Source organism: Globicephala melas, chromosome 6, assembly GCF_963455315.2.
Source record: "Globicephala melas chromosome 6, mGloMel1.2, whole genome shotgun sequence".
Lineage (NCBI taxonomy): Eukaryota > Metazoa > Chordata > Mammalia > Artiodactyla > Delphinidae > Globicephala > Globicephala melas.
Genome location: NC_083319.1, coordinates 2,756,703 through 2,783,465, shown reverse-complemented (window position 1 = coordinate 2,783,465; position 26,763 = coordinate 2,756,703). Strand labels below are relative to the sequence as shown.

The following is a 26,763-nucleotide window of genomic DNA, read 5'->3' as shown; positions in this document are numbered from 1 at the left end:
ACGCTGTTGGGCACCACATTCTTACACACAGTTTTAGGGGAGCTGTGGACCCTCAGCACTGAATTCCCAGGCTGAGCGGGGCTTCGGGCTTTGGGAAGGGGCCTGGGGGGCCTGGGTGATGTGCCCGCCCGGCAGGTTACTTTGGAGAACTGTGGCCCCGGCAAACCCACGCGGGGCCCTGGGGCATTTCCTGGAGGAGGGGGAGGATGACGTCAGGGCAGGTATGAGTCCAGACGGCGCGTCCCACGTCCCAGCACTGTTTCCCCGGAGCCTTGCTTGCTTGGACTGAAAGGACTTAAGGAGAGTGTCTGGACCGTCCACAGAACCTCCGACAGTCAGCCCACCTGCTGCCTCTTCCCCGGCCCCTGTGGCCACAGTCTCTTGGTCAGTCCCATCCCAGAGGTGGGGCAGGCCCCGCCTCAGAGGCGTGTCCTCAGTGACCCCTGCCGACGGGCTGTTAGCTCGGAACCTGGTCCGAGGCAGTGGACATTTGGAAGGTCCAGCCCTGTGGGGAATTGGCTTCTTCCTCTGAGGCGGTAGCAGGCTGAAGCTGGGAGGTGGGTCAGCGGGTGGACACGTGTCCTCGGGGAGCTGGTCAGACCCTCTCTGTGCACGGAGTCGGCGCTTTACGTATGTGACGCCCACTGTGTCTGCTGGAGGGGGCGACCAGTCTGGTGGAGACAGATTCAGAAGCCTCTGTCCCATCTCTGCGCTGTCGTCAGTTCTCAGGGTCACACCACATCCCCTCCCCTGTGCCTCAGCCTGCCCGTCTGCAGAAAGGAGGGGAAGGGCCTTTTGTCTCCCACGCGGCCCCCTTCACGCTCAGTGACCCCACGGCCGAGCCCGGGCGGGCGGCAGGTGGAGGGCCTGGCGGGGTCCTGGCTGACCTCCTGTGCCCCCTCTAGAAAATGGGCATGACGGAGGACGACAAGAGAAGCTGCTGCCTGCTGGAGATCCAGGAGACGGAAGCCAAGTACTACCGGACCCTGGAGGACATCGAGAAGGTGGGCGTGGCCGCCGGGTCCACCCAGGACCCCTGCCTCCTGGGAGCCGCTGTCACCGGGCAGGGACTCAGGGCAGCGGTGACGGAGGCGGGGCTCACGGGCCCTCTGGGTTTTGCACCCTCCAAAAAGGAGGTCGCCCTCACCTTTCCTCTGCCCTCTGCCCTCTGCCCCCACACAAGCTGTGGGCTCCACTCAGGCCAGCTTCCTCGTCAGCTGCCACCCTTGGCCCTGGCCCCACCTCCACCCTTTGGCCTCAGCTCGGACCCTGGACTGTTCCTGACTTGCTTCACAGGCTCCTTCCAGCCTAGACGGGGCGTCGTTATGGCTTCCGCTCCGGAATGCGCCGAGCTAGGCTCTTTACGTTTCTATCCTCACCCAGAGCTAGACGCCTTCTGTATACACTCTCCCCAGGCCAGGCGCTGAGTGAGCTCTTGATGTGTCCCTCCTCCCTGGGGTGCTGTCTGCCCTCAGCCTCCCCCCACCCTGTGAGCTGCGATAACAGCAGTACTACCCACTGTGGGCATCCTGCACCTGGGACGCAGTTGGGCCCAGCGACGTGAGTCTCTGGAGCTCCTGTGGCGGCCTGTGTGCTCCCCTGAATGGCCGGTCAGCGCTGTCTCCCTGCCGGCCTGCCCAGCTCCTGGAGAACCACGGACGGGCCTGCTCCTGCCATCCGCCCTGGCCTCCTGTGGTCACTGGCGCAGTGCCGTTTCCCTGTCACTTGGGCATCCTCATTGCCAGCTGCCAGTGCACGCTGGCGTGAAAGAACCAACACGTTTTTGAGACGGACCCTTCCTGGCTGGTCTTTCACTGCAGAGTAGGGCCAAGTGTAGCCATAAGGGGGTGGCCTAAGAAGGCCCCCACTGTTCAGGGCGCTGTGGAACCTCCAGCCGGGAGTCGTGAGATGCCCCTTGGCCCCAGGTCTGGCCCAGGCTTCTGACCTTTCCCCTCCTCCCGCCCCACTCAACCCTTGTGTGTCCGCCCTTTAGCTTCTCCCCGACCACCAGCTTTTCTGCAGACACATGGTCCCAGCTGCCCACTCCTTCGAGTCCCAGCTCCCGGGTCAGCTCCTTCCAGGGCCCTGCAGGCTTCACGTAGCCTGAGTTTCGTCGCAGAAAACCGGCGGGCCACTGTGGCCCGTCTCCACCCCTGCAGTGTGGGCTTTGGGGGCGGGTGCTGCCCGTCTGCGGGCGCAGTGCACGTCGGGGTTTGAGCTGGGGGCGTGCCCAGCCAGGGTGTGCATGTGCTGAGTGTTCTCGGGGACGATCGTGTTTGCAGTCCTCCCCTAACCGTGTTGCCATCCCCGTGTCAGGTGAGGAAACCGAGTCACACAGTGGCCGGTGCCGGCACGGCACAGGGAGGAGTGCTTGGGTGCGTCCAGCAGCCACTAGTCTTTGTTCGTTTGCACAGGTCTCTCTTGCTGCACACAGCGGCCAAGGAGAGGGCCAGGGGACCAGGACCCTGTGGGAGAAGGGGCAGGGAGAGGGGAGGGTGGCTGGTCGTTCCCTGCGGGGGCCTCCGGGAGGCCGGGGGCAGAAGCACCCCTGCCACTGTGGCGCTTGCGGGGCCGGAGCGGGCCCCTTGATGACAGGTTTGGGGGTGCACTCATGGGTGTAGGCTCAGGAATGGGTGTCGGGTGGGAATCACGGCATTTCTCGGTCCTCAGGCTCTCCCTTGGGTGATGCCTCTCGCCTCCCGGGAGGACCCCACTTGCTCAAATATCTCAAACAGCAGAGCCCACCCTGGCTGGCCTTAGGGTGGAAGTCCAGCGCCACGTGCAAGGGGCCCTCTGAGGAACTTTGCCCACCTGGCGGGTCCTCAGGCCTGACCCCCACCCGGTCCCACACTTCCCGCGCAGGTCTCCCCCTCTCCAGTAAGCGTGGAGCACCCCCGTGTGCTGGTGAGCGGCCGCCCCGCAGGACCCTTGATGGGGGAACGGGGGCGCTGCCTGCAGTCGCCTGTTTTTCTCTGAGGCCGTTAGAGCCCCTCCGACCGGCGACTGTGGCCTCAACGGTGACGGGCGTCCTTCAGGCGGTGACGGGCTTCTCTCTTCCAGAACTACGTGACCCCTCTGAGGCTCGTGCTGAGCCCGGCGGACATGGCGGCCATCTTCATCAACCTGGAGGTGAGGGTCCCACCCCGGCTCACCGTGTGTGGGCTGGAGGTCCTAACCTGCTCGGACGTCAGGCGGGCTCCCACGTGACCGTCCCCAGGGCTTGATGGTTGATCCTGGCTAAAGGGTGTTTCGTGGCTGACGGATGGGGGGCGGTGAGCAGGCCCCCATTTCTTGGGGACTTTGGTTTTAGGAGACAGAGGACAGTTTCTGGGAGCTTCCCTGCCCAATACCGTGTTGGCGGGTGTGCCCGGGACGCACACGCCCTGGAGGAAGCCCCAGGTTTTGTCGTCAGTGGAGGGAAGTGTGTCCCCTCCCCCTCTCTGAGCAAACAGAGCGCCCTCACTGCTCTGCGGTGTCTGAACACGGACACCGGAGGGCCATCCCGCGTGGGGAGGCTCACCTCGATGTGGTCAGCAGAGCCGGGCCCGGAAGCTGCGTGTGGGTGGGCTTCGTCGGGGAGCACTGGCCCTACTCTTCCTTGGGGTGCCGACGGCTTGAGGAGTGGGCGCTGGGCACCTCCTGGGTGAGGCTGACGCAGACCCGGAGTTTCGCAGCCCCTGCGCCCCCCGGCCCAGAGCTCATCCGGCCGTGAGCAGTGGCACACGTGGCCACAGGACTGGGGACCTGGCTGGGGGACGGTGCTGCCTGCCAGCCACCCCTCTGCTCTGGAGTGCGGACACACTTCCCCCGGCCCCGCTTCCACAGCAGAGAGACTTCACCCGTCAGGGCGCCTGCGCCCCTGCACTCCCGCGTACAGCGGGCGGGTCCCCAGGATGCCGGCTGGGGTCGGGCACCGTGTGTCTGGACAGGCTGGTGCAGACTCTGGGCGGCTTTGGCACCTTCTAGTGAACGGCAGCCGGTGTGTACGTGAGGAAGTACGCCCGGCGCCCGGCCGCTCACACGGACGTCCTTCCATCGGAACGGCAGCCCGGAAGGAGCGGGATCACGGAGCCCGCGTGCCCCCAGCCTGCTGTGCCTGCTCACGCGTGGTTGCTTTTTGTCCCAGGACCTAATTAAGGTGCATCACAGCTTCCTGAGGGCCATCGACGTGTCCATGATGGCGGGGGGCAGCTCGCTGGCCAAGGTCTTCCTGGACTTCAAGGAAAGGTGAGTGGCCGGGGCCTCTGGGGCGTCCGGGCGCCGCTCCGCTTCCATCGTGGGGACGGGGCGGAGCTGGCGGGTGAGTTTACCCAGGTTACCGCTGCGCGGTGCTGAAGCGGGCGTCGGTGCTCCCACGCTCACCCTGTCCTCACTTGTAAACTGAGAAAACTGCCTGCCCTCCGTGCCGTCACAGCCTGCATGGGAGGGGCCTCTCGGGGGCTCCAGCCGCCCCCTCTGCCTCTATTCTTGGGGGTCGTGGTGGCTGAAGGACACTCGTGCCATCACGACGCCCCTGCCGTGCTGCAGACCCCACGGGAGTCGGGCACCGGGAGAGTCTGCCCCTGAGTTCTGTGCCTGGGGGGAGGTGACCTGTGGCACCTGCCTCTACAACTGCACTCACCCCCGCCTGTGCCAGCCTGAGTGAGGGGCTTCAGGGGCTGCAGGGAGCCGTGGCTGAGAGCCCAGGCTCTGGGTCCCCAGGGCTGAGGCCATGCCGCTGCTTCTACAGGACACCACAGCCCGACTTCTTTATCTGTCGGTCAGGGGCCACGATGGCGTCTGTGCCACTTGGTGCCCTGAGGGTGAGCAGAGCCCAGGCCTGCGCTGCCGACACGCTGGTCCACACCCAGCGAAGGCTGCGGTGACCGGGCAGGTGTAGGGGCCGGACCTGGGCAGCCGGGCGGGGGTGCGGACGGCAGCCCTGGACGCGGTTGCGTGGCCATCTTGGCATAAACTGGCTTCAGCCCTGAACGTGGGGAGACGTGGTTCCGGGACCGAGAAGCGCAGAGCCCTGGCTCTCCCAGTGGTGCCCTGGTCCTGTGCGAGTCTCTGCAGCTTCGGGGCAAGTGTCCGTGGAGCCCGAGGGGGTATAGATGCTCTTGTCAGGATCCGAGGCGGCCCTTCTCCTCCAGGCCCCTCCCAGGTGGTTAGGCTGAGTCTAGACGCAGAGACGGCGCCGGCCTCCACCCCGCCAGAAAGTCACCTGTGGTAATCATGCCCGTTAGTGGGGTCCCTGATCAGAATCAAGACTGTCAATGGGACAGAGCGACAGCTCATTAGGAGTCAACGCAGGGACCTTTTTTAAAAAAAATTATACCGCTCTTACGTGGCCCCTGTGAATCTATTTGCTTGCTGGCTTTAAGCGCCTCTGTTGGTCACCCCAGTTGATGGAGGGGGTCCGGAGGCAGCCTTCTGTTCTCTAGAATGTCCTGCTGGAGCCTGGCGGGGGCGTTGGGATTCTGGAAGCTTCCAGCTAGGTGTGAGGGGGCAGCTGTCAGGATGGCTCTGCCGTCCCAGCAGAGAGCCCGGGCCCCTGCTTCTTCCCCTTGCGCCTTGGCAACTGGTGCTTCAAGACGGGATGCTGACGAGGACGAAGCCGGATGACGTGGAGGGCTCACAGGGTGCCGGCATCGCAGGGTCCTGGGAGATGGTGGCTTTTAGCCACTGAAATCTCAAGATATGCACCAGCAGATGGTGCCTGGCGTTCTGTCCCTCGTAGAATCTTTGGACAAGGAGCCTCAAGGTTCTGTCTTCGTGGTGCCTCTGCCTGGGAGCTTGTTAAAAATACCGATTCCTGGGGCTTCCCTGGTGGCACGGTGGTTAAGAATCTGCCTGGCAATGCAGGGGACACGGGTTCAAGCCCTGGTCTGGGAACTAGATCCCACATGCCGCGGAGCAACTAAGCCCGTGCACCACAACTACTGAGCCTGCGCTCTGGAGCCTGTGTGCCACAACTCCTGAGCCCACGTGCCACAACTACTGAAGCCCGTGCACCTAGAGCCCGTGCTCCGCGACAAGAGAAGCCACTGCAGTGAGAAGCCCGCGCACCGCACGAAGAGTAGTCCCCACTCACCGCAACTAGAGAAAGCCCACGTGCAGCAATAAAGACCCAACACAGCCAAAAAAAAAAAAATACCGATTCCTGGGGTCTGATGAGGGATCCTGGGAGCTGTAGAAGGCACCACAGGGGCCAGTGGGGACCCTGGGTCCATGTCACCCTCATCTGCAGGAGGGTCCCCTGCATCGCCCGTCAGGTAACTCTCAGCTCCGCTCACAACCCTCTGCACAGGCAGCTGCATTCCCAGGCGCCTTCAGCTAGGATTGCCTGAACGTGCCTCCCCCAGGTGCCCTGTAGCTCCAGGCAAGGAGCCGTGGCCTCCTGAACAGGCAAGGGTCCTCAAGCCTGCTTTCTGAGGGGCCACGAGTCGGGGGGCTCCCGGGAGCCATGAGGGAGCAGGCAGTGCCCATGTACAGGTGGCAGACGCAGCCAGAGGAGAGCAGACGAGGTTTCTCCAGGCACCAGCAGGTGTGGGCATGCTGGCCGGCCCGGGCAAGGGGGTGGGGATCCGGTCTGGGGGTCAGGCCGGCTCCCTAACCCACCCTCTGCCCCCAACAAGGTTTTCCTCTCACCTGGCTGCAAGCCACCATGCTAGGTGGGCCCATGGTGCCCCGCTGCTGGACTTGAGCTGACTGTCAGACCTGACCCTCGCCCAGGTGACGGGCACGGCAGACACTTCTCAGCACCTCGTTAGTGCTGCGCCTTGGCTGGGGGTCGGACGGGCACTGAGGCCCAGTAACCCAGCTCTAGGCCGCGTGGCTGAGGTACAGATGGATGACCTGTCCTCTCCTGGGCCCCTCCACGTCCCCAGCACAAGGGCTCTGCTGCCTGGCCTGTCCCCGTGGTCCAGTTTGCCTGTGAATAAGACCTCGCACCATCCTCTACACACAACCTCGGGCTGGCCTGCCCCCAGGCCTCCTTTCCTCTGGGAATGACGGACGTTTCCGCCTTGGAGAATTGCCGTGAGCAGAATGCATCCTGGCACCGAGAGCTCTGCAGATGGTCACCCGCCCAGCGAGGCATCGGGGGGTCCAGGCATCCGCCCAGCGAGGCATCAGGGGGTCCAGGCACTTCTCCCTCCCTTTGGGGGAGGGGCTGGCTGCATTTCACCAGACCTCATTTGCCAAATCACTGTTCATCCCAGCGTCCGCCTTTTCTGGCGCGTCCCTTCTTATTTCTGAGTCGGCCCCGAAGGCCCTGATGGTCGCTGGCTTACCGATTCTGCAAGCATTTATGGACCGCCTGCTGTGTGCGGCTGCAGAGCTCTGGGCCAAGGACATCGTGGTGAGCGAAGCAGGCTCAGCGCTCCCTGGGAAACGAGTCCACAGACGAGACTTACCGTGGGCTGTGATAGTGCCTGAGAGCACAGGGAAGGGGAGGGGGATGAGCACAGGCTGGGGCCCCCTGAGGGCCTGGGGGAGAGGGGATCAGCCCTGAAGCCACGTGGGGAGTAGAAGCTGCGGGAGAGCCAGGAGCTCTGACTGTTTGGGGAACCGGCAGAGGCCGGAGGAGCGGGACCGAGGGGGCGAAGGGGAGGTTCTCCAAGGAGCAGTTACAGGTTCTGCAGGATCTGGTGGGCGAAGATAGGGATTCATAATTTTTTTTTTTTATTTTTGCGGTACGCGGGCCTCTCACTGCCGTGGCCTCTCCCGTTGCGGAGCACAGGCTCCGGACGCGCAGGCTCAGCGGCCATGGCTCACGGGCACAGCCGCTCCGCGGCACGTGGGATCCTCCCAGACCGGGGCACGAACCCGTGTCCCCTGCATCGGCAGGCGGACTCTCAACCACTGCGCCACCAGGGAAGCCCCATAATTTTTTTAATGAGGGCAGGAGAAGCCATTGAATTCAAGGGGCAAGATGCCGGCAGCTCGTCCCTGATGAAGGATGGGTGGCATCCAGGTGTGGTATGAGCAGCAGAATGGCAGGGGGCGATCACCTCCCTCTTTTTGGAGCTTATTCTCCCATTAATGCAGCCTTGATCCTCAGACAAGGCAGGGGCTCCTGTTAACCTTGCCGTGTGGGCTTACAGGAGACGACGTCTCCCACACGGAGGGAGCTGGCTCTCGGGCAGGGTTTGCGTTGAAGTCACACCTTTTGTATTTATCGCTGGGGCTGACCAAGGTGGGCCTGGAGCCTGACTTCTCGTGGGTCCGCGGTTCGGGCTGGATGGGGCCTGGGGAGCTGGTGGCCCGGTGGTAAGGCGGGAGGACGAGCTCTTAGGAGGGACTGTCTGTGGGGCTTTGCGCACGTGCCGTTAGGAGGAACGTCGTTCAGAAAGGCAGGTTCCCCGTCCCAGGACCCCGTGGGATTTCCGTGAGTGTGGAGAGAGAGGCTCTGGGCAGGGGAGGGCTTCGGCGCGCTGCAGCTGCTCCTTGCTCTTAGGTTAGGTGGACGGCGCTGCCCTCTGGCTGTGATTTCCATTCACGGAAACCAGGGTCTCTGGGGGCCTTTCATCTCAAAGCCCGAGGCCAGGTGGTCCTGCACGGAGACAGCCCTCTCGTACCCCCTAGAGCCCCCGCAGGGGTTCGCGTGGCTGCCCTGTCGGCAGGGCTGCCCTGGGACCACCAGCCGGAGAGCCCTTTGCCTCCCGCCCCGTCCAGAGCTCCTTTCCCAGATGGGGCAGCTCGGGACGGGAGAGGGGAGCGGCCTTGGCCACGCGTGGTCTCAGCTTGTTCCCGTGTCCCGGGTGAACACCTGGGCGCATCACCTGTGTCCTGGGACGTGCTCCGTCCTGTCCCCGGCTGTGTGGGCTGAGACAGAAGTGACGCAGTGAGGAAATAAGGCGTCAGATGTATTTCTGTGAGAGGCATTCAGCCTCCCTTTATGGGGTCGGAGTTGGAAGGTCAAGCAGTTAAATAAATAACCTAGCCCGGAGCTGGTGGCCAACATCGACCACCCCATGAAAGAGCAGAAGGTGGACGAAGGTCGCTCAGCTGACAGTCCGGGACACGGGCACGCAGAGTCAGCGGGGACAGGAGTTAGGAATGAGGTGGCCATGTTACATGCAAACCGGTCGATTTCCTCCGTGGCAAGAGCGCTGGAACCTTTGGGTTGCTTCCCCAGCGTGACGGAAATCACGTGTACAGAACAGGGTCACGCAGCGTGCGTCGGGCCGGGTCGGGGAGACCGCCTTCCCCGGGGCCTCGGGTGGCTGGCGTTCCCAGGCGCTCCGGTGGGACCGTGAACCGTCAAGTCCTCCGCGTGTGCGTTGCCTTACTTCCAAGTTTCTGGGTTTTTTTTTAAACTTTGGTACACGAAACTGGCTTTCTTTCTCTTCCTTCCTCCCTCCCTCCCTCCCTTTCTTTCTTTTTGGCTGCATTGAGTCTTCGTTGCTGTGCGCGGGCTTTCTCTAGTTGTGGTGAGCAGGGGCTACTCTGGTTGTGGTGCGTGGGCTTCTCGTTGCGGTGGCTTCTCTTGTTGCGGAGCATGGACTCTAGGCGCGCGGGCTTCAGTATTTGTGGCACGCAGGCTCAGTAATTGTGGCGCACAGGCTCGGTAGTTGTGGCACACGGGCTTAGTTGTTTCGCAGCATGTGGAATCTTCCCAGACCAGAGCTCAAACCCGTGTCCTCTGCATTGACAGGCAGATTCTTAACGACTGCGCCACCAGGGAAGCCCCTTAATCAACTTTTATATGAAAATTCTGAATTGAATAGCAGACTCCTTGAAGTGGAAACCAGGGCTCAGTTTCTCATGCAGAGTGGCTCCTGGTCAGTGTGTCACACTCGGGACTCTGGACCCGGCCATCTGTCCCAAACCCCCAAGGCCCCAGGGAGGGGAGACCTGCCCGGGGGCTCACGTGGCAGAGCCGGGGTGCTGGATGCCCGGCCCAGGTGTGGTCACCGCGGGTCCCTCGGGCCGTGCAGGGAGAGCCTGGGGAGTCCCACAGACCCAGCAGGATGCAATGTCATCTCCTCCAAAGTGAAGCCAGCAACAGGCCTTGACTGCCTACCCACAGCGCCTCGCCAGGTACCCCAGGGTGCAGCAGCGTCCGCGGAGGACAGAGAAATGGGCCTGACGTCATCTTCACCCGAGCTTCCCAGAGCTGGGCCGGGAGAGGCCTCCAGACGTTTGCTGACACACAGCGTAACCTGCGTCTGGCAGGGCGTCCCTGGAACGTCATGCGCGGGGCTCGGCCTCCTGGTGTCGCCCTTTATTAGCTGGTGACTCTTAGCAAGTTCACTGAGGCCTTGGTTTCCCCACTGGAGAGTGGGGCTCACCACCCCCACCTCTACAAGTGGGTTAAAGGGTCGTGACGCTGTGCGTGAAGCTCCTGGCCCTGGTGGCTCCCAGAGGTGGTGGCTGTTGCAGCCAACGACGTCACCTGCCTGGTCCTTCTCCAGGGGCGTACTCGGTAGTCAGGTGACAAGATTTTGAAAGATGAGGTTTCAGGCTAGTAACCCAAGGCCCTGAGAGCGCTGGGCCCCAGTGCCGGGGGCTCTGGTCTGTCGGCCCTGGGGGATCGTGGTGGGAGCAAAGCAGAGGGTGTTAGGAGAGAAGCAGGACGGCAGGCAGGCAGTGGACGCAGGGGAGGCCGGAAGCGGGGGGGGGGCGGGGCTGGGTTAGAGGGAGCTCCTTCTCCCCCTCTGCACCCCGCATCTTCCCTGGATCCGCGGCCCCTCCCAGCACCCCCGTCTCCCAGGTGACGGGGCCTGACGTCACCCTGCCCTGAGAGGCCGGTGGCTGGAACCCAGGCACAGACCATCAGTGCCATGTGGCAGCAACAAGGGCTGGCCCACGGGGTCCCCGCACCTCGAAATGTCAGCTCAGGGGCCGGCCCCCCAGGGCGAGCACAGAGCCGGGCTGGGCCTTGGTGCTCACTGCCTGTGGGCTGCAGCGTGAGTCGCCTGGGGAGGCGGGGGCTTCTGTCTGGCTTTGGCCCTTTCCAGGGGCGGGATGGGGGGCTGAGAGCGGCACCCCCAAACCCGGTCCTGACCTGGAACAGAACCACAGAAGAGGGCCTCCTTGGGTTCGGGGAAGGCAGGGTGCCCCTCCCTCCCCACGGCTGGCAGCCCTCCTCCTGGGCAGGACGGGGAAGGAAAGCAGCCTCATGGGAAGGACAAAACCGTTAAACGTGCGAACACGTGAGGAGCTGTCGGGGGGGAGCTGCTTGCTGTGCTCACAGCCTGACGTGCAAACGGCTCGGGCTCACACCCAGTGTGTGTGTGTGTGTGTGTGTGTGCGCGCCCGCGTCCAGGCTCCTGATCTACGGGGAGTACTGCAGCCGCATGGAGCACGCGCAGAGCACGCTGAGCCAGCTCCTGGCCGGCAGGGAGGACTTCAGACAGAAAGTCGAGGTACTTGCCGTGTCCGAGCTTCCAGCTCCCTGGCCTCTTACCCGTTTCCTGGGAAGCTGGGGGCGGGGCAGTGATGGGACGTTTTTGGTAGATGTTTCTGGCAGGTGGTTTTTTCTCCTTTGCATTTTGTTGGGGTTGAGAGTGGGCAGGGGGAGGTCACCGTCCCAGGCCAGGGCCCAGCCTGGGTGCCGCTGTGGCAGGACCCCCGGACCAGATCCGGCTGAGTGGGGGGCTGTGACTGAGCCCTGACCCTGGCCTATCGGGACCCCATGGGGGCCCCAGGTGACGGACCTCTGCTGGGAGCCTCCCACCCCTGCCGTGTCGTCCCCCCAGAGGCTGGGCTTCCCATGTTGTGTCTGGCCGGTCAGACGGTTCCCAGGGTGAGCCCTGGTGGCACGTCCCTTTGCTCCGGCAGTGCTGGGGGTGACTCGCCCCTCGGAGAGGCCCGATGCCCTCGTGTGTCCAGGCAACCCGTGGGGAGCCCCTGGTTCCTGAAGGCGGTGCCCCCGTTAGTGTGAGCTGGCCTCCCCCAGGGTCTCTGGTAGACCCCAGACCAGGCGTCACTCAGAATCCCCCCCATGTGGCCACTGCAGACCCCTGAGGCTATGAGAGGGTCTGCCCGCCTGCTGTGCAGCCCACCCCTCTGCACACGCCTGGTTTGGGGGGGGGCGGTCTCTGGGAGCCGGACCGGAGGAAGACCAGACACCTGGGCCCCAGTGCAGGGCTTGGGTCTGCCCCCGTCCCCAGGCCGGGGGATGGGAGTGTTGGGGTCCGGTGTGCCCGGGCAAGGATGCTCTAAACCCACCCGCTGCTCCCCCGACGCCCAGGAATGCACCCTGAAGGTCCAAGACGGGAAGTTCAAGCTGCAGGACCTGCTGGTGGTCCCCATGCAGAGGGTGCTCAAATACCACCTGCTCCTCAAGGTGAGACTGGCTGGAGGGGGTCAGGGCCCGGCAGCCCCCGGGGCGTGGGGTGGAGCCCACATACAGGCCAGGGTGACAAATGAACAAGCGCGTAGAGTAGGGCAGCCCGTGCTTAGCGCCTAAAAACTGCAAAATCAGTGCCGGGAGCTACGCAGTGTTTGTGTGTCTTATGAATGTTGTCAGTTAGTACGCAAGGACAATTATGATCTAAATCGGTAAGAGGAAAAAAAGCCGAGAGAGACAGAAAAGCACCCTCAGGCCAGAAGTAAGAGCTCCTGGGGCTCGTCTCCTAACCCAGTCCCTGAGCTTCCTGGTGGCCACGGAAACAGGAAGTCCTTCGGGACAGACAGACCTGCGAGGGAGACAGTGGTTTCTGTGAGATGGCAGCCAAGCCTCTTTAGTGAATCAGCAGGTCACCTGTTAGCACGGCCCCTGGCTTTGTGCTGTCTTAATGTTCCCCCCGTTATCCACAAGCGTTGGAGACACCTCGCCTCGAGGCCGTGTGTCCCCTGCAGGAGGACTCGCTGTCTGTCTGCCGGAGTTGGGCGGCTGGACCAGAGCCGGGGGTGGGGGTGGGGGTGGGGCTTTGTCCCGAGGGCCTGGCTCTGTCTGCACACCCGGGGCCTGGTGGGGACCCCTGAGTGGTCACCCACGCCTCACCACCCCCCCAGGAACTTCTGAGCCATTCCACCGACCGGCCCGAGAGGCAGCAGCTCAAAGAAGCGCTGGAGGCCATGCAGGTGGGTAAACTGAGGCAGGGGAGAGGCCGGGCCAGCCTGGGGCTTCATGGGCCGTGCCCGCCCTCTTTGACTGGACCTGGGCTCGCTAACAGCCTTACCTCGGTGATCGGAGATGTAGATCTTCCCGGGACGGCAAGAGGCGGAGCAGGGGCAGGGCGGTGGATGGGACCCACCAGGGGCAGAGGGGGTGGGTGGAGGGGGCTTCCCTAAGGATTCTCTTCTCTAGCCTCCCCTGGCCCACAGTGACCCCACCCGCACCCCCAGGCCTCCCTTCCTCTCGCTTCCCTGACCGTCTGCCAGACGGTCGCCAGAATCCAGGCACCGGACCCAGTGCTGGGCCACCTGGCCCTCCCCTGCCTGCTGCCCAGTGTGTGGCATCTGCTTCTGAAATGCCCACTCCACCCAGGCACGGCGCCTCTCCCCTCCTCCCTCTGTCCATGGAAGCCCACTTTGCAGCTCAGCCCCCGGAAGGAGAGCCCAGCTCACGTCCCTCCCCCTCTTAGAACCCTTCTGTGGCTCCCCACTGCCTGCTGAGTCAGGCCCAGACCCTCCCCCCGGCACACAGGCCTCCAGAGCTGTGCTGGCTTTGCAGTTGTGTTTACCCCTAATGCCCCACCTTCCAGTCAGGCTTGGCCATGCCCAGGCCCCTGAAGGTGTCCGTTCTTCCCCACCTGTGTGTTGGCTCGGGCTGAACCTGTCCTTGTCACCTGGCAACGTCCTGTGCCTCCTCCATCTTTGCGAAGTGACCTTCCCAGGGGGACCGCCCCCTCTGGCTTCTGTCCCCCCACTGCTCGGCCGTCTGTTTCTGGAGCTTCTCTGAGCAGCCTGTCCTCTTCACTCCAAGTCCTGTGCGAACTCTGTGGCCTGTGCCATGGAGGCCCCGGCGGTTGCACGGCTCACCAGGCCCATCTTGTAATGCTCCTGCCTCGGGGTCTCCGATTCTGCCTGGCCAGTGGGCTCCCAGTGTGGACGGGCAGGGGGCACTGGAGGGGAGGCTGGAACCAGCTCTCACCCCCTACCCACCGCCTGGCTCAGGGGCTCCACCCTGGGCTCTGGGTGTCTGTCCCGCTGGGCCTTCTGGATCGCGGTGGGCAGTGCCCCCTGGCGGCCAGCAGGAGACTGCAGCGTGTGGGTGGCCGGGCTGCACGGTGGGGTCGCCCTTGTTCCGCTGAGGCTCTGTAGGGCCAAGAACTGGCTGGTCCAGGTCGACCTGGTTGTTTTCCTTCTACTCTGACCTAGAAGGTGGCCGAGTGACGGGGCAGAAGGAAGCTGCTCTAGGAGGAGGGATTTCCTGGCGCACCAATGGGGCGCAGCTCTTCTGCCTCGTTTGTCAAGTGGGGTGACGCTTCTCACCCCTGCGGCCATTTCGAGGGCCAGCCACCTCTGGGGACGGTGGACGGTGCTTTGGAGATGCCCAGCCCTTGCACGGTGCCGTGGGGTTCGTGGCTGAGCCCCTCACGCCCAGCGTGGGCCTGCTGACCCGCTCCCCGCCTCTGTGTGTCCCAGGACCTGGCGATGTACATCAACGAAGTCAAACGGGACAAAGAGACCCTGAAGAAAATCGGCGAGTTTCAGAGTTCCATAGAGAACCTGGTAAGTGCGCCGGCTCCCCAGGAGCGGAGACAGTCACGGCCATATATGCATGTTTTAAACAATGACTTTCAGGGCTTCCCTGGTGGCGCAGTGGTTGGGAGTCCGCCTGCCGATGCAGGGGACGTGGGTTCGTGCCCCGGTCCGGGAGGATCCCACATGCCGCGTAGCGGCTGGGCCCGTGAGCCATGGCCGCTGAGCCTGCGCGTCTGGAGCCTGTGCTCCGCAACGGGAGAGGCCGCAACGGTGAGAGGCCCGCGTACCGCAAAAAAAAAAAAAAAAAAATGACTTTCACAATCTCAGCATCGAATAAGTGGAAGGGCGACCGCACGCTCCGTCCGTCCGGGTCGTGGAGGCACGTGCAGCCGTGCTGAGCGCTCTCCGCCGAGAGGGTGGAACAGCTCCTGGAGCCGAGGCTGACCTCGCACTGCCAGGCTGTGCACCGAGACCAGCCCAGGGGCCCTGTGCACAAGGGTGGCCACTGGCTGAGGGCCCGAGGAGGGGAACGGTATTGACTGCTCTGCTCTGCCCTCCCTCCCTGGCCTGGACCGGGACTCTCTTGGGTCCAAGAGGAGAGTGCGGCGCCCAGGGGAGCATGAGGCTCTAACACTCTGGGACCCCTGGCTCACCCACATCTCCTGTCTCCATGAGGGACAATAGAGAGGGTTTGGTCACCCTGCCCAGGAGTTGCCCTTGAGTTCTCCCCTCCCCCTTGACCTCTAGCAGGCAGGGCTGACACCTCATGGGACCTTATCCTCATCCTGGTCCATCAGAGGCTCAGCCTCGGGGCGTCAGGTGAACCACTGTGTCCTGCGGGGCGAGGAGATGGGCCATCCCAGGAAGCAGGCACCTCCCCGCCTGTGCCAACCGGTACCAGCCTCTCGCTGATCTGCTGAAGGTCTAAACAGGGTTTCTCCGCCTCGGCACTGTTGACACTTGGGGCTGGAACGTTCTCTGTCGCGGGGCCTGTCCTGTGCATTGTGGGATGTTGAGCTGCACCCCTGGACTCTGTCCGCTAGATGCTGGTAGCATCCCCACCCTTCAGGGGCCCAAGTCATGGCCACCAGATACAACTCCCGACATCACGAGATGTCCCCTGGGTACAGAATCAGCCCTGGCCGAGGACCGCTGGTTTACATGCATTTTCACTCTCTGGTCCCTGAAGTTTCAGAGTCCGGGTGAGTGTCTGTCAAAAGCAAATCAGCACAGAAGCTTTTGCAAAGGAAGCCCCGCATGCCCAGGCTGACACCTGGTGCCCATTTGTCTGGTCCTCCCCAACCAGAGTCAGAAGAGCCCAAACAGGACTGTGGTACAGGCACGTGGCGTGAAGACAATCGTAATGTGTCGTCCAGCAAAGAAAAAAGAAGTCGCCGAACAGCATTATGACCCGACCCCATTTTTCTTTCCTTTCAGAGGGAAGAGGAGGTTAAGGATGGCTGTGCCCCAGGCTGTTAGCGGTGGTGTTAGTGCCCGGTGGGGCCTGGGGCTGTTGGTTTTCCCCTCGTTGAGCGTTGGATGTTTTCCACATGCTCTACGATGGATGGATGGGCACTACTTTTGTGACAAGAAGACTTTTTTTTTTTAAGTTTTTACATACGACTAATTCTTGCGCATCAAATGACAAAAGTTAAGCAGCAGGGAAGCAGGTGTGGAGCACTCCTGTGGGCCAGGCGCCCTGCTCTGCCCAGCCGTGTGGTTTTCTCCGGACCCCATCCCAGCAGGTGGAGCTGGTACCTTTCTTTCCGCCCTTTGGAGATGAGACACAGAGGCCCTGAGTCACTAAGCAGGTGCTGGTCCCACCCTGGGTGACACCCACGCTGCGCCCTTTGTTTTGCTCTGGCAGCTCCTGGAAAATGCAGAAAACTCTGAAAGAAGATGCTGAGAGCCCCCGTCATAGCGCCAGGCGGGCTGGCCTGATAGCGTTTGGCGGCATCCTCTCCTTCCTGTTCTGTCCGCGTAGACCGCACAGGGAACGTGCCCAGAGACGTCTCTCTGAATCAGAGCAGAGCAGAGATGCAAACCAGGCAGAAAACGAAAATGAAATCCTTGCAAACCAGAGAGGGGGTTCCACTCGAAGACTCTTCCTGTGATAGATGAACCACCGGCAGGACCCCCGCGCCCTGCCCGCCCTCTATCTGATAAGCGCTGTCTGTTCTCTGTTTAATTTGGTTTCTCGGGGTCAGGCGTCTGGCGTTTCCCACCAGGTTCCCGCTCTGGCTCCATGATGACAGTGGCCTGCTAACTGACCCACACCATCAATCGCCCTTTGTTGCCGCAGAGCTGGAGGGCGTCCTCAGCAGGGCCGGGTCTGTGGGGCGCAGAGTCTGCAGGCCCAGTTCCTCCCTTCTGTCCTCGGCACCCGCCGGGAACCGGGGGGGGGCTCGTCTCACATCGCTCCCACCTTCGGTTTCAGCGGAAAACGGCCGCCCCGGACGCGTGCCCACCTGCGTTTCTCTCCACGTAGGGAACTTGCTCTGGCACCGGGACTAACGGCCTTGCCCTTTCTTTCCCAGCAAGTGAAACTGGAGGAATTTGGGAGACCAAAGATCGACGGGGAGCTGAAGGTCCGGTCCATAGTGAACCACACCAAGCAAGACAGGTGAGTGGAGCGGGCGCCGGGCCGGGTGGCACCCGAGTCAGACACGCCGCTCCAGGGCACCCCGCTGCCCAGCGGGCCTGGAAACAGCTTCTCACGTGGACTTGGCTTTGGGTTGCGCCTTTTTAAGTGCTTCCTTCCTTCCCGGTGAGAGCGACGGCCAGTGGCTGGCACGCCCGTGGGGCTGCCCTGCCTGCGGCCGGCACTGGACCGGCCGGGCTGGGGGACAGCCAGAGGCGCGGCCTGCGAGCGCACAGGCTCCTGGGAGCGGCCGTGTGAGCTGTTTGCCAAAGGACTGGGCGGGAGTGCGGGCAGGCGACGCGAAAGCTCCCGGGGAGCTGGCACGGCCCAAGCTTGTTCAGTCCTCCACGCACACCTGCTGCGTCCAAGGCCTGGGGCCGTGGCCGGGGTCGCAGAGACGTGAGCCCTGCCCCACGCGGATCCTAATCCCGTGGAGGATGGACGTGTAAATGGGCAGTGACCGGCAGAGGCCAGTGCTGTGGGGAAGGCCAGCGGGGGCAGGGGCATGGAGGATCCAAGGCCGGGCTGAGGGGTCAGAGTCGGCCGGGTGGGCCAGGCCGGGGGAGGGCTCAGGCTCAGGCTCAGGGAGGGAGCAGCCCTCGCGCTGCCCACCCGGGCGCCTACAGCCGTCCCGCGGCCTCGGACCCCACTGTGTTGGCTGCACTGTCGGGCCCCTGGTGGCCGCACTGACAGGCCCCTGGTGGCCGCGCTGTCGGGCCCCTGTGGCCGTGCTGTCGGGCCCCTGTGGCCGCGCTGTCGGGCCCCTGGTGGCCGTGCTGTCGGGCCCCTGGTGGCCGCGCTGATGGGCCCCTGTGGCTGCACTGATGGGCCTCTGGTGGCCGCGCTGTTGGGCCCCTGTGGCCGTGCTGTCGGGCCCCTGGTGGCCGCGCTGACGGGCCCCTGTGGCTGCACTGTTGGGCCCCTGGTGGCCGCGCTGTCGGGCCCCTGTGGCCACGCTGACGGGCCCCTGTGGCCGCGCTGTCGGGCCAGGTACCTGTTCCTGTTTGACAAGGCGGTCATTGTGTGCAAGAGGAGGGGCGACAGCTACGAGCTGAAGGAGATCATCGAGCTGCTTTTCCACAAGATGACCGACGACCCCATGAACAACAAGGACGTCAAGAAGGTGAGCCCCAGCTTCCCGGTGGTGACGGAGGGGCTTCTAAGGCTGGGCCGCCCGGTGCGGGGCAGGCACCGACCCCCCCCGAGGGAGGAGTTGTGGGGTGGCTAGAGAAAGCGTGGTCAGGTGGGCTGGCCTCCACCCGCTCTGTGCTGGGCACAGCACTGCCCCCCCCCGGCCTTTTGTCTGAGTCTTTCCTGGCGGGGGTCGGAGGGGCACGATCCGGATCGCAGCCCCCCAGTGAGGACCCTGAGCTGAGGGGTGTGGCCCGAGGCCGCTGGTGAGAGCCCAGCCTTAGACCTTGGCCGCCTGGCGCATGTGGCCCCCTGCAGCAAGCAGGCCCTCCTGCCCCTCCCCTGCCCTCCCGCTTTGGAGGAGGGCACCGGGTGGGCCTTGCTGTGGCTCGTGGGGCTCTGATGTCCAGCCAACGGGCTGTGGCTGCTGGGGGTGGGGCCATGGCTGGTAAGGGAGGGGCCATGACTGCTAGGGGTGGGGCCATGACTGGTGAGGGAGGGGCCATGACTGCTGGGGGGTGAGGCCATGGCTGCTGGGGGTGGGGCCATGGCTGCTGGGGGTGGGGCCATGGCTCCTGGGGTGGGGCCATGGCTGCTGGGGGTGGGGCCATGACTGGTGAGGGAGGGGCCGTGGCTGCTGGGGGGGTGAGGCCATGGCTGCTGGGGGTGGGGCCATGGCTGCTGGGGTGGGGCCATGGCTGCTGGGGTGGGGCCATGGCTCCTGGGGTGGGGCCATGGCTGCTGGGGGTGGGGCCATGACTGGTGAGGGAGGGGCCATGGCTGCTGGGGGGTGAGGCCATGGCTGCTGGGGTGGGGCCATGGCTGCTGGGGGTGGGGCCATGGCTGCTGGGGTGGGGCCGTGGCTCCTGGGGTGGGGCCGTGGATGCTGTGGGTGGTGCGATGGATGCTGAGTTGGGGCTGCCGTGCTCTCTGGTTCAGTCCTGCTTCTGCACCCAGTGCTTGAGTACCCATGGTGTGCAGCCCTGGGCTGGGTGTGGGTGCCAGGAACCAAAGTGCTGAAAGAGGCTGGACTCCCGAGCTAACAGGTAGAAGGCAGGTGCCACCTGGAAGAGCTGTTGGGGGTGACCTGCCTAGCCCTGATGTCCAAAACAGGCCACTGGGGCCCCAGAAGCAGTGACCTGAGGCCACCTCCCAGGCTCAGGGCTGAAGACGAAGCCCCCCAGGTTCCGCCCCGGCACCTACCCCTCTGGGAGGAAGGCCCTTGCCATGGTGGTCCCATCCTGGGGCACTTGGCAGTGGGCAGTGTCCTGGGTGGCGGCACCCACCGCGGGGCTGGGCCAGGCCTCTTGATGATCTCGTCTCCCCTTTTCCTTTCCTCTCCTCGCGCTTCCTAGTCTCACGGGAAAATGGTAAGCCCCTGGCGCTCGTGCTCGCCACCTTCCTCCCCTCCGGGCCCGATGCCGACACTTCCTCCCTGAGTTGGGAGTGGGGTCTGGGGAGCCGGGTGGGCCTGAGCCGGGCTGGGTTCCCGGCGTTCTCCTCCTTCCTCCCCTCAGTGTCTGGATTAAGAGGAGACATGTACTTGTGATAACAGATTTGCCGGCTGCAAAGGGTGTCAAGTGAAACCCCCCCTCCCGCCTGCCCCACCCACTCCCAGTCCCTGGAGGTTAAGGACCTGGGTGGTTTCAGAGCCACTGGGGTTTGGCCTGTTCTCTCTCTGCCGCCCTTTGTCCTCTTTCTTCTTTCCCTCCCTCCTTCCCTCTTTTCCTTTTTCCCTCCACCTTTCCTAACACAGATGGGCTCAGACTTCCCAGACGCTTCTTCCTGGGCCCCTTGGAAGCCCCGAGTGATAGCCGGGCCTGGTGGTGGCTGAGGGGTGGGAAGGCTGGGCTGACTTTGCCGCAGCTCCCCAGGCCCATGGCCTCCTCTGCCTTTTTTGTTTTTTTCTGTTGTTCTAATTCAGACCAGTGAGCTTTTTTGGCATCACATTTAGGAAATGAAAGTGGGTGGGCTGGCATCCTGGAGGGGGCCCCAGGTGAACGCCTCAACGCGGGTCATTAGAAGTGGCCTGGGCTAAGCCAGCAGAGACCTCAGTTGAGGGTGCACCTTGGAGGGGGTCGGAGGTGGGTCCCAGGACATCTCGTTAGAGGCTGCATACACATACACACGTGTGCACGTACAGGCCCGGGCACGAGTGTGCCTGTACCTGTGCCCGTGCACCTGTGTGCACCTAGCCATGCCCGTTGCAAGCGTGTCCCCTGTCTCCTCCCACAGTGGTCCTACGGTTTCTATCTAATTCACCTTCAAGGCAAGCAAGGCTTCCAGTTTTTCTGCAAGACGGAAGACATGAAGAGGAAGTGGACGGAACAGTTTGAGATGGCCATGTGAGTCCGCCGTGGCAGCGGCGCGGGTGGGAGGCCACGTGGATCTTTCTCGGGGAACCCGCCCCCCCGGATGCCAGCCCCTTCCCCCCGCGTGGCAGCCTCGCTCTTTAATCTACAGTGGCCAGAGGGCCCTCCCCCTGGGGCCGAGCCTCCCACACTTGACCGGCAGGGCAGCGAGTGGCCAGGAATGGCCATGGTGCCAGATGGGCTCACGGTGACCCAGATCCCTGGGTCTTACAGGCCAGTGGGTTGTAACCTTTGGGGAAAAGCCCCAAAGCTGTTTTTCCATGAAATCTAGGAGGAGCCCCAGTTAGCCCAACAGAGAAAGGTGATCGTGGGGGTGCCTGGCCACATCAGACCTTGAGGCCAGGTGGCAGGTCCTGGGGGCCTCCAGGCAGGTGCACTCACCTCCCTGGCCTCTTCCTCCTGGTGAGATGCACATGAAGGGAGGGTCCAGGTTCTGGGATTATTGGGAAGATCCAACGGGGTCCCGCGTGGGACACATCAGAATAGATGGCGGCCAGGCGGTGGGCCCCAAGGCTTTCTAGGGGTTGTAATTTTCTCCCCACCGTTCTCATGAAAATTTTCAAGCATTAATCCAAGTTGAAAGAACGTCACAGTAAATGCCCGGCCTGCTCCGTTCACGTCTTGTGCTGTCCTCTGTCACATGCCGTCCCCCCAGCCCTGGTGCCGTCTGCTAGCGGACGTGTCGTAGTGAATTGCAGACATCAGTGCGAGTGAGGGTGCCCGTCATGAAGTCACGATTTGTTTAGATCTTTATATCTCAGGCTCGCACACAGTGACATCCTGGGTGCGGTTTGCTGAGTCACGACAAACGCTTGCACCGGCCCACACCCAAGCCCTGTCCAGATACAGCCCTTAACCATCACCCCAGAAGGTTCTCGAAAGCTCCCACTCGGACCCCTCATCCTCCCTGGGGTGTCAGGGCCCCTCGGGTCTGCCCGGGGGTCGGGGCAGATCCTGGCTCTGAGTCCTGGCCTCCTGACTCCCAGCCGCGTTCCGGAGCCCGGCTGGTTTGGCGGCTCCCGTTTCGGGGGGGCGGAGGGAACCTGGAGCCCGCTTTCCCTCCCGTCAGGTCAAACATCAAGCCCGACAAAGCCACTGCCAACCAGCACAGCTTCCAGATGTACACGTTTGACAAGACCACCAACTGCAGAGCGTGCAGGATGTTCCTCAGGTGAGGCCCTCTCCCGGCCCCCGAGGGGGCCCGCTGCTGCCTCCCTCCTGTGCCCCCATCGCCGCCCAGCACCCCTAGGCCAGCGCTGTGCTGGGCCCCAGGGACCCGGGGAGACATCCCATCGTGTGGGAGGCAGCCGGCCCTCGGACGTTTGGGATCCAGGCGGGAGGGGAGGTGCCTGTCCCCGTGGGTGCCCAGGGCCCCCTGTGGGGATGGCAGAGCCAGGCTGCGCATCGGGGCGGGGGTCCTGGGCCCCAGGGCTTTGAGGGGTGATGCTCGGGGGAGCAGAAGGCAAGGTGGGTCTGGTGGTCCACCTCACCTCCTGCCCCTTCCCCCTCCCACCCCGGCGCAGAGGCACCTTCTACCAGGGTTACCTGTGCACCAAGTGTGGCGTCGGGGCACACAAGGAGTGCCTGGAGGTGACCCCTCCCTGCAAGATCAGTGAGTACCCATCCCTGCCCTCCCCGTGGGGCACGGGCCCTGGGGGCTGGTCCTCAGGGTCCCACGACACACCCCGAGCCGAGGGTCCCGTCATCCCTCGCAGCTGCCGGCTCTGGCGGTGTTCCCACATTCTCCTTTCCTGCCGTGGTGACCCCACGGGGCAGGGACCAGATGAGGAAACAGAGGCTCAGAGAGGGGAGGACGCCGGCCCTGGGTCACACTGTGTCAAAAGGCCCACCCGGAGCGGGAGCGGGGATTCCGGGGCAAGCCCTCCTCCTAACTGCATACTGGCTGGCTTCTCTCGGCCCCTTGGGCACCCGCTGCCGCGCTGCAGTTGTAAGCGTCTAGAATCTGCACCCCGCAGAGGGCACAGGACATTCCTGGCAGCTGCATGGAGGTTTCCGGTCACAGAGGAACACCTCGCCCCTGGGTTCCCCCGCCCTGGAGAGGCCCGGCCCTCTTTAGCGACAGCCCTGTTTGTAGACCGTTCACGTGCGTGCACGGCACCTACTGTGCTCCCCTTTGCCTCGGATGGGGGAAGCCTGAGGCTCCTGTCAGTCGTCTTGGTTTGGGGGATGAGTTGGGGGAGGGCCCAGCCTAGAGCAGCTGGACGGGCCGCCGGAAAGCCTGAGATGGTTCTGAAAGGTTTCAAAGCCGCCACGGTCAGAGGCTGGCTGAGCTCTGGATCCGGGCGTGGGGCACCCGTCAAGCACCACGCTGCTCGCCCTGCTTCATGGGGCCCAGATGCTCCCACATCCCCGTGAAATGGGGCTGTTCTGCTGACATCCACACTCAGGGAAGCTGCGCTCAGAGCGGGTTAACCACGCTCCAAGTAGACAGGGAAACATGCCGGGCCTGCTTGTCCCCCGAGACACCACCGCCCAGAGTAGGAGAGTTTGTTAATTCCTCATTTACTGTGACTGCTGGTCCAGTGCCCTGATCTGGGAGGAGGGTCCGACAGGTCAGCCCAGACCCCCTCGTCCCCACCAAGGCCCGCCCGATGCAGCCCACTCCGGCCCGGCGGAAGTTCAGCGACCCTGCCAGTCTCCTCCGGGCTAGAGGATGCTGCCGGCCCCGACTGGCCCCGACGCAGCTTTTCAGCTTCGCCCATGGCTACCGCCCTCTTGTGGCCATGTGTCCTTTGTGTCAAGCGACTGGACAGTTCATTTCTTCTGACATTTTTTTCCTGATCTTAAAAGTAACATACTTCTTTATCAAAAACTTAGAGGGAAAAAAAAGAGGAGAAATGAAATAAAGAAGAAAATAATTATCACTTATGAACAGATTAAGAAATAACCAAAGGTGATATTCTGGTGTATTTCCTGTCAAGTTTTCTTTTTTTTTTTTTTTTTTTTGGGCGGTACGCGGGCCTCTCCCGTTGCGGAGCACAGGCTCCGGACGCGCAGGCTCAGCGGCCATGGCTCACGGGCCCAGCCGCTCCGCGGCACGTGGGATCTTCCCGGATCGGGGCACAAACCCGCATCCCCTGCATCGGCAGGCGGACTCTCAACCCCTGCGTCACCAGGGAAACCCAAGTTTTCTTATTTTTAAATAATCTTTCTGTTTCCTTTTGCCTCTGATTATTAAATACCCATTTCCCATAGAAGATATAGAGAAAAGTAAGGGAGATGAAAGGGATCCTGGTTTTTGTCACACCAGGCAAAAACAGCTACCGTTAGCCATCACCTGCCTTCTCCCTTGTTTGCAATGCCCCCGCCCCCGTCCCCCATCTCTTTTTAGGTTTTTGTGTTTTTCATGATGTGTATAGTTGAGGCTTTACCAGTTAGGCAATTGCACATCTTTCGAAAGCTGAAGTCATCAGCACCCTCCCCGTGTCACTGAGAGCCCGTGGTGGGCACCTGGTTTTATTTTAAGGAGCGTGTGCTTCCCCCAAGGGCACGTGCCTGATGCCTGACGCCTGTAGCCTCTGTTCTGCAGGGTCTGTCGGATCCTATGTCTGCCCAAAGCAGGCTGCGACTGTGCGTGTGTTAGACGGTGTTGAAGTCACATCAGCCACACGTTAGCCCTTGTGGTGCTTGTTTTGTCTGGTGGTGGAGTGGCAGCTCAGCTTGTCAGATGACCGGGGCCCAGCCTGGAGCTGTGTCCTCCCCTTGGGTCGCCCCAGGGCAGGCAGAAAGAATCTTTAGAATGTTTGCCTTCCATCTGATGAGCTGAGGTGTCCCGTGTCCGAGGTGCTGACAGAGTAGCAGGACTACCACGTCTTCTGTCATTTGCCCACGGCAGGCATCACTAATCAATTGTGGAAACCTTCCCTTTGAGCCCAGGTTCTGTCCAGTGATCAGGCAGTTGCTGCCGTTGGAGCAGAGTTGGCTCATGCAGGAAAACCCGTTTGCCATTGGGTCTGATACCCAGTGTGTGTTCTCCCGTGGGGCCCCTAAAACCAGAGCTCAGAAGTCGCCATCAGAAGTAGTCGAGAGATTTTTGCGGTCACCAAGCACGCGTGTCCGTAATCCAGGTCTGAAAGGAAGGGCCTTGGAGCTCACCTCGCTCACACACGCGGGCGCGCCCAGCGGCTCTGACCCCGATGTGCTTCCTTTTCAGGTTCTCCTGCAGACCTGGTGAGTCCCCCAAACCATTCCCTTCCCACTGCCCTGCACCCTACGCCGCCCCGTGCCTGGAGCCGGAAAGACCCAACCGTTCCGGCCCTCACGCTCCTGGGGCCAGGCCGGCTTGCAGAGCCCCTGTTGGTTACGAGGGGCCTTTGTTTTCCTTCGTGGTCGTCAGTAGACATGGGTCCCTGTGCATGGCCTCTTGGGCCCTGGTAGCTTTCCCCCGCCCGGCTGCCCACCCGTCCCACCTGCCCAGTGGCTTGCTGGTGGCTCTGGGTGCCCAGCTCTGTGACAGGCATCTGCCCACCTGCCCCCCATCCTGATAGACGTAGAGCCCTCTCTTCAGCTGACTTGGGGACGGAGTCACTGAATTCACTTCTGGATTGTGGACGTCATTTCTCTCCCCAGCCATGGGGGTCCAGTCAAATTAACCAGCACGTAACGGGCTCTTACTGGGCCCTGCGTGGGCTACAGAGATGCCCTCAAAGAGGAGGGAAGACAGAACATTTAGTGTATGCAGCAGGACACGTCCTGGACAGAGACAACAAACCCCAAGCTTTGAGCAGGGAGGCCCTGGGCTGGGGTGGTCAGGGCAGGCTTCCTGGAGGAGGTGGGAGTTACTGGTAAGGGATGGGAGGGGAAGAGGACAGATGTCCCAGGGCTGTGGAGGGGTACAAAGGTGGAGGGTGTAAGTAAGAATCGTGTCACACAGGGAACTAGGTTGTCACCATCACAAATGTCCGTGGGCGCTCAGGACGTGTTCCTGGCCCCCTCCCCACTTCCTGCCTTGACCCTTCCCTCTGGGTGTGGGGGGCAGGGGGTGTGGGATGCTTGGGCAGCCTTCCCTCCTCACTATCCTCTGTCCTTGCTCTCACAGGACACCTCTGGAGCGGGGCCAGGTGAGTCTGTGGGACTTGGGTCTTCTCTGGTACCGTCCTTGTCAGCAGTCATCCTGGGAGCCGAGCCTGGGCCTGGCCGCGGTGTCTGCCACCTGGCTCCCGGCTCCCAGGGTGTGTGCTGCCCTCCGGCCCCATCTCCCTCCCACCTCCACGGCCACTTCCCCTGGGAACTTCCTTAGTTTTTGATGACGCAGCGCCAGGCATGGGGCCAGGGCCCAGCCTGCAGAGAGTCAGGGTCCCTTCAGCCCAGTAGAAGCCCTGAGCTGCAGCCCGGAGACCCCGAGCAGAGCAGACTCTGGGACACTGCTGCTGTCGCTTTACCATTTTCTCCGTCCCCCCAAGCCCCCCTTGCTCTGCGTTGGGTAGCAGGAGAACTGAAGGCACCAGGTATGAGGCAGCCCGAGCTGTGGACAGAGTCCAACCTAATCATGAAAACAGAAAACAAAAACCATGCTGCCGCCTCTGGGGCACCAGCTTCAGGAACCAGGCCTGGCAGACGCGGCCCCTGCAGGGCTGGGCCGGTCAGAGCAGGGCACGGTCTAGGAGAGGCCTGCAAGTTTTGGGGGGGCTCAGGCGGGCCCCCCCCCGTCAGCCCAGGGCTGCCCCGGAGTGGCCGTGTGGCCTTGGCAGGTCGCTGACCCGGCCCCCACCTCTAACAGGAGGGATGCCCCGTCTTCTACTCCACGCTGCTGGCTCTCAGTCACAGATTCGAAAGGTGTTTGGATGACGGCACAGAAAGCGCTCTTTAAAAATAAGTTGCCGTTACTGCAGTGATACCCTGAATCTGTTAATCTCACAAATAGTTTACTTATGATATGTAACAAAGGGACGTGGGAGCCTTACGGGAAGAATTTAGGGAGGGGCGATAGAGGCCCATGGCCCGCTGCCAAGAGCCCTGAGAGGTCTGAGAAGGCCCGGGAGGTCAAGGTCAGCCTGGGGTGGGCTGCCACCAGGA

General features: G+C 62.8%; 1 protein-coding gene across 13 annotated transcripts in view; it reads left to right on the top strand.

The window, feature by feature from the left end:
• Positions 1–26,763, top strand: part of VAV2 (vav guanine nucleotide exchange factor 2) — a 176,365-nt gene that overhangs the window by 135,416 nt on the left and 14,186 nt on the right. For 8 of the 13 annotated variants that reach the window (XR_009564216.1, XR_009564215.1, XM_070045660.1 and 5 more), the window contains 15 exons: positions 906–1,004; positions 3,061–3,129; positions 4,127–4,227; positions 11,255–11,354; positions 12,182–12,277; positions 12,949–13,017; positions 14,524–14,610; positions 17,121–17,206; positions 18,215–18,347; positions 19,711–19,725; positions 20,591–20,700; positions 21,797–21,898; positions 22,251–22,339; positions 24,902–24,918; positions 25,787–25,808. Coding sequence is in view for 11 of the 13 variants with exons in the window: in XM_070045660.1 (XP_069901761.1) it covers positions 906–1,004; positions 3,061–3,129; positions 4,127–4,227; positions 11,255–11,354; positions 12,182–12,277; positions 12,949–13,017; positions 14,524–14,610; positions 17,121–17,206; positions 18,215–18,347; positions 19,711–19,725; positions 20,591–20,700; positions 21,797–21,898; positions 22,251–22,339; positions 24,902–24,918; positions 25,787–25,808 (1,195 nt within the window). In the remaining 2 variants the exon portion in view is untranslated. The remainder of the gene's footprint in view (positions 1–905; positions 1,005–3,060; positions 3,130–4,126; positions 4,228–11,254; positions 11,355–12,181; positions 12,278–12,948; positions 13,018–14,523; positions 14,611–17,120; positions 17,207–18,214; positions 18,348–19,710; positions 19,726–20,590; positions 20,701–21,796; positions 21,899–22,250; positions 22,340–24,901; positions 24,919–25,786; positions 25,809–26,763) is intronic. The other 5 variants (XM_030838381.2, XM_030838380.2, XM_030838383.2 and 2 more) reach the window with 1 other exon arrangement.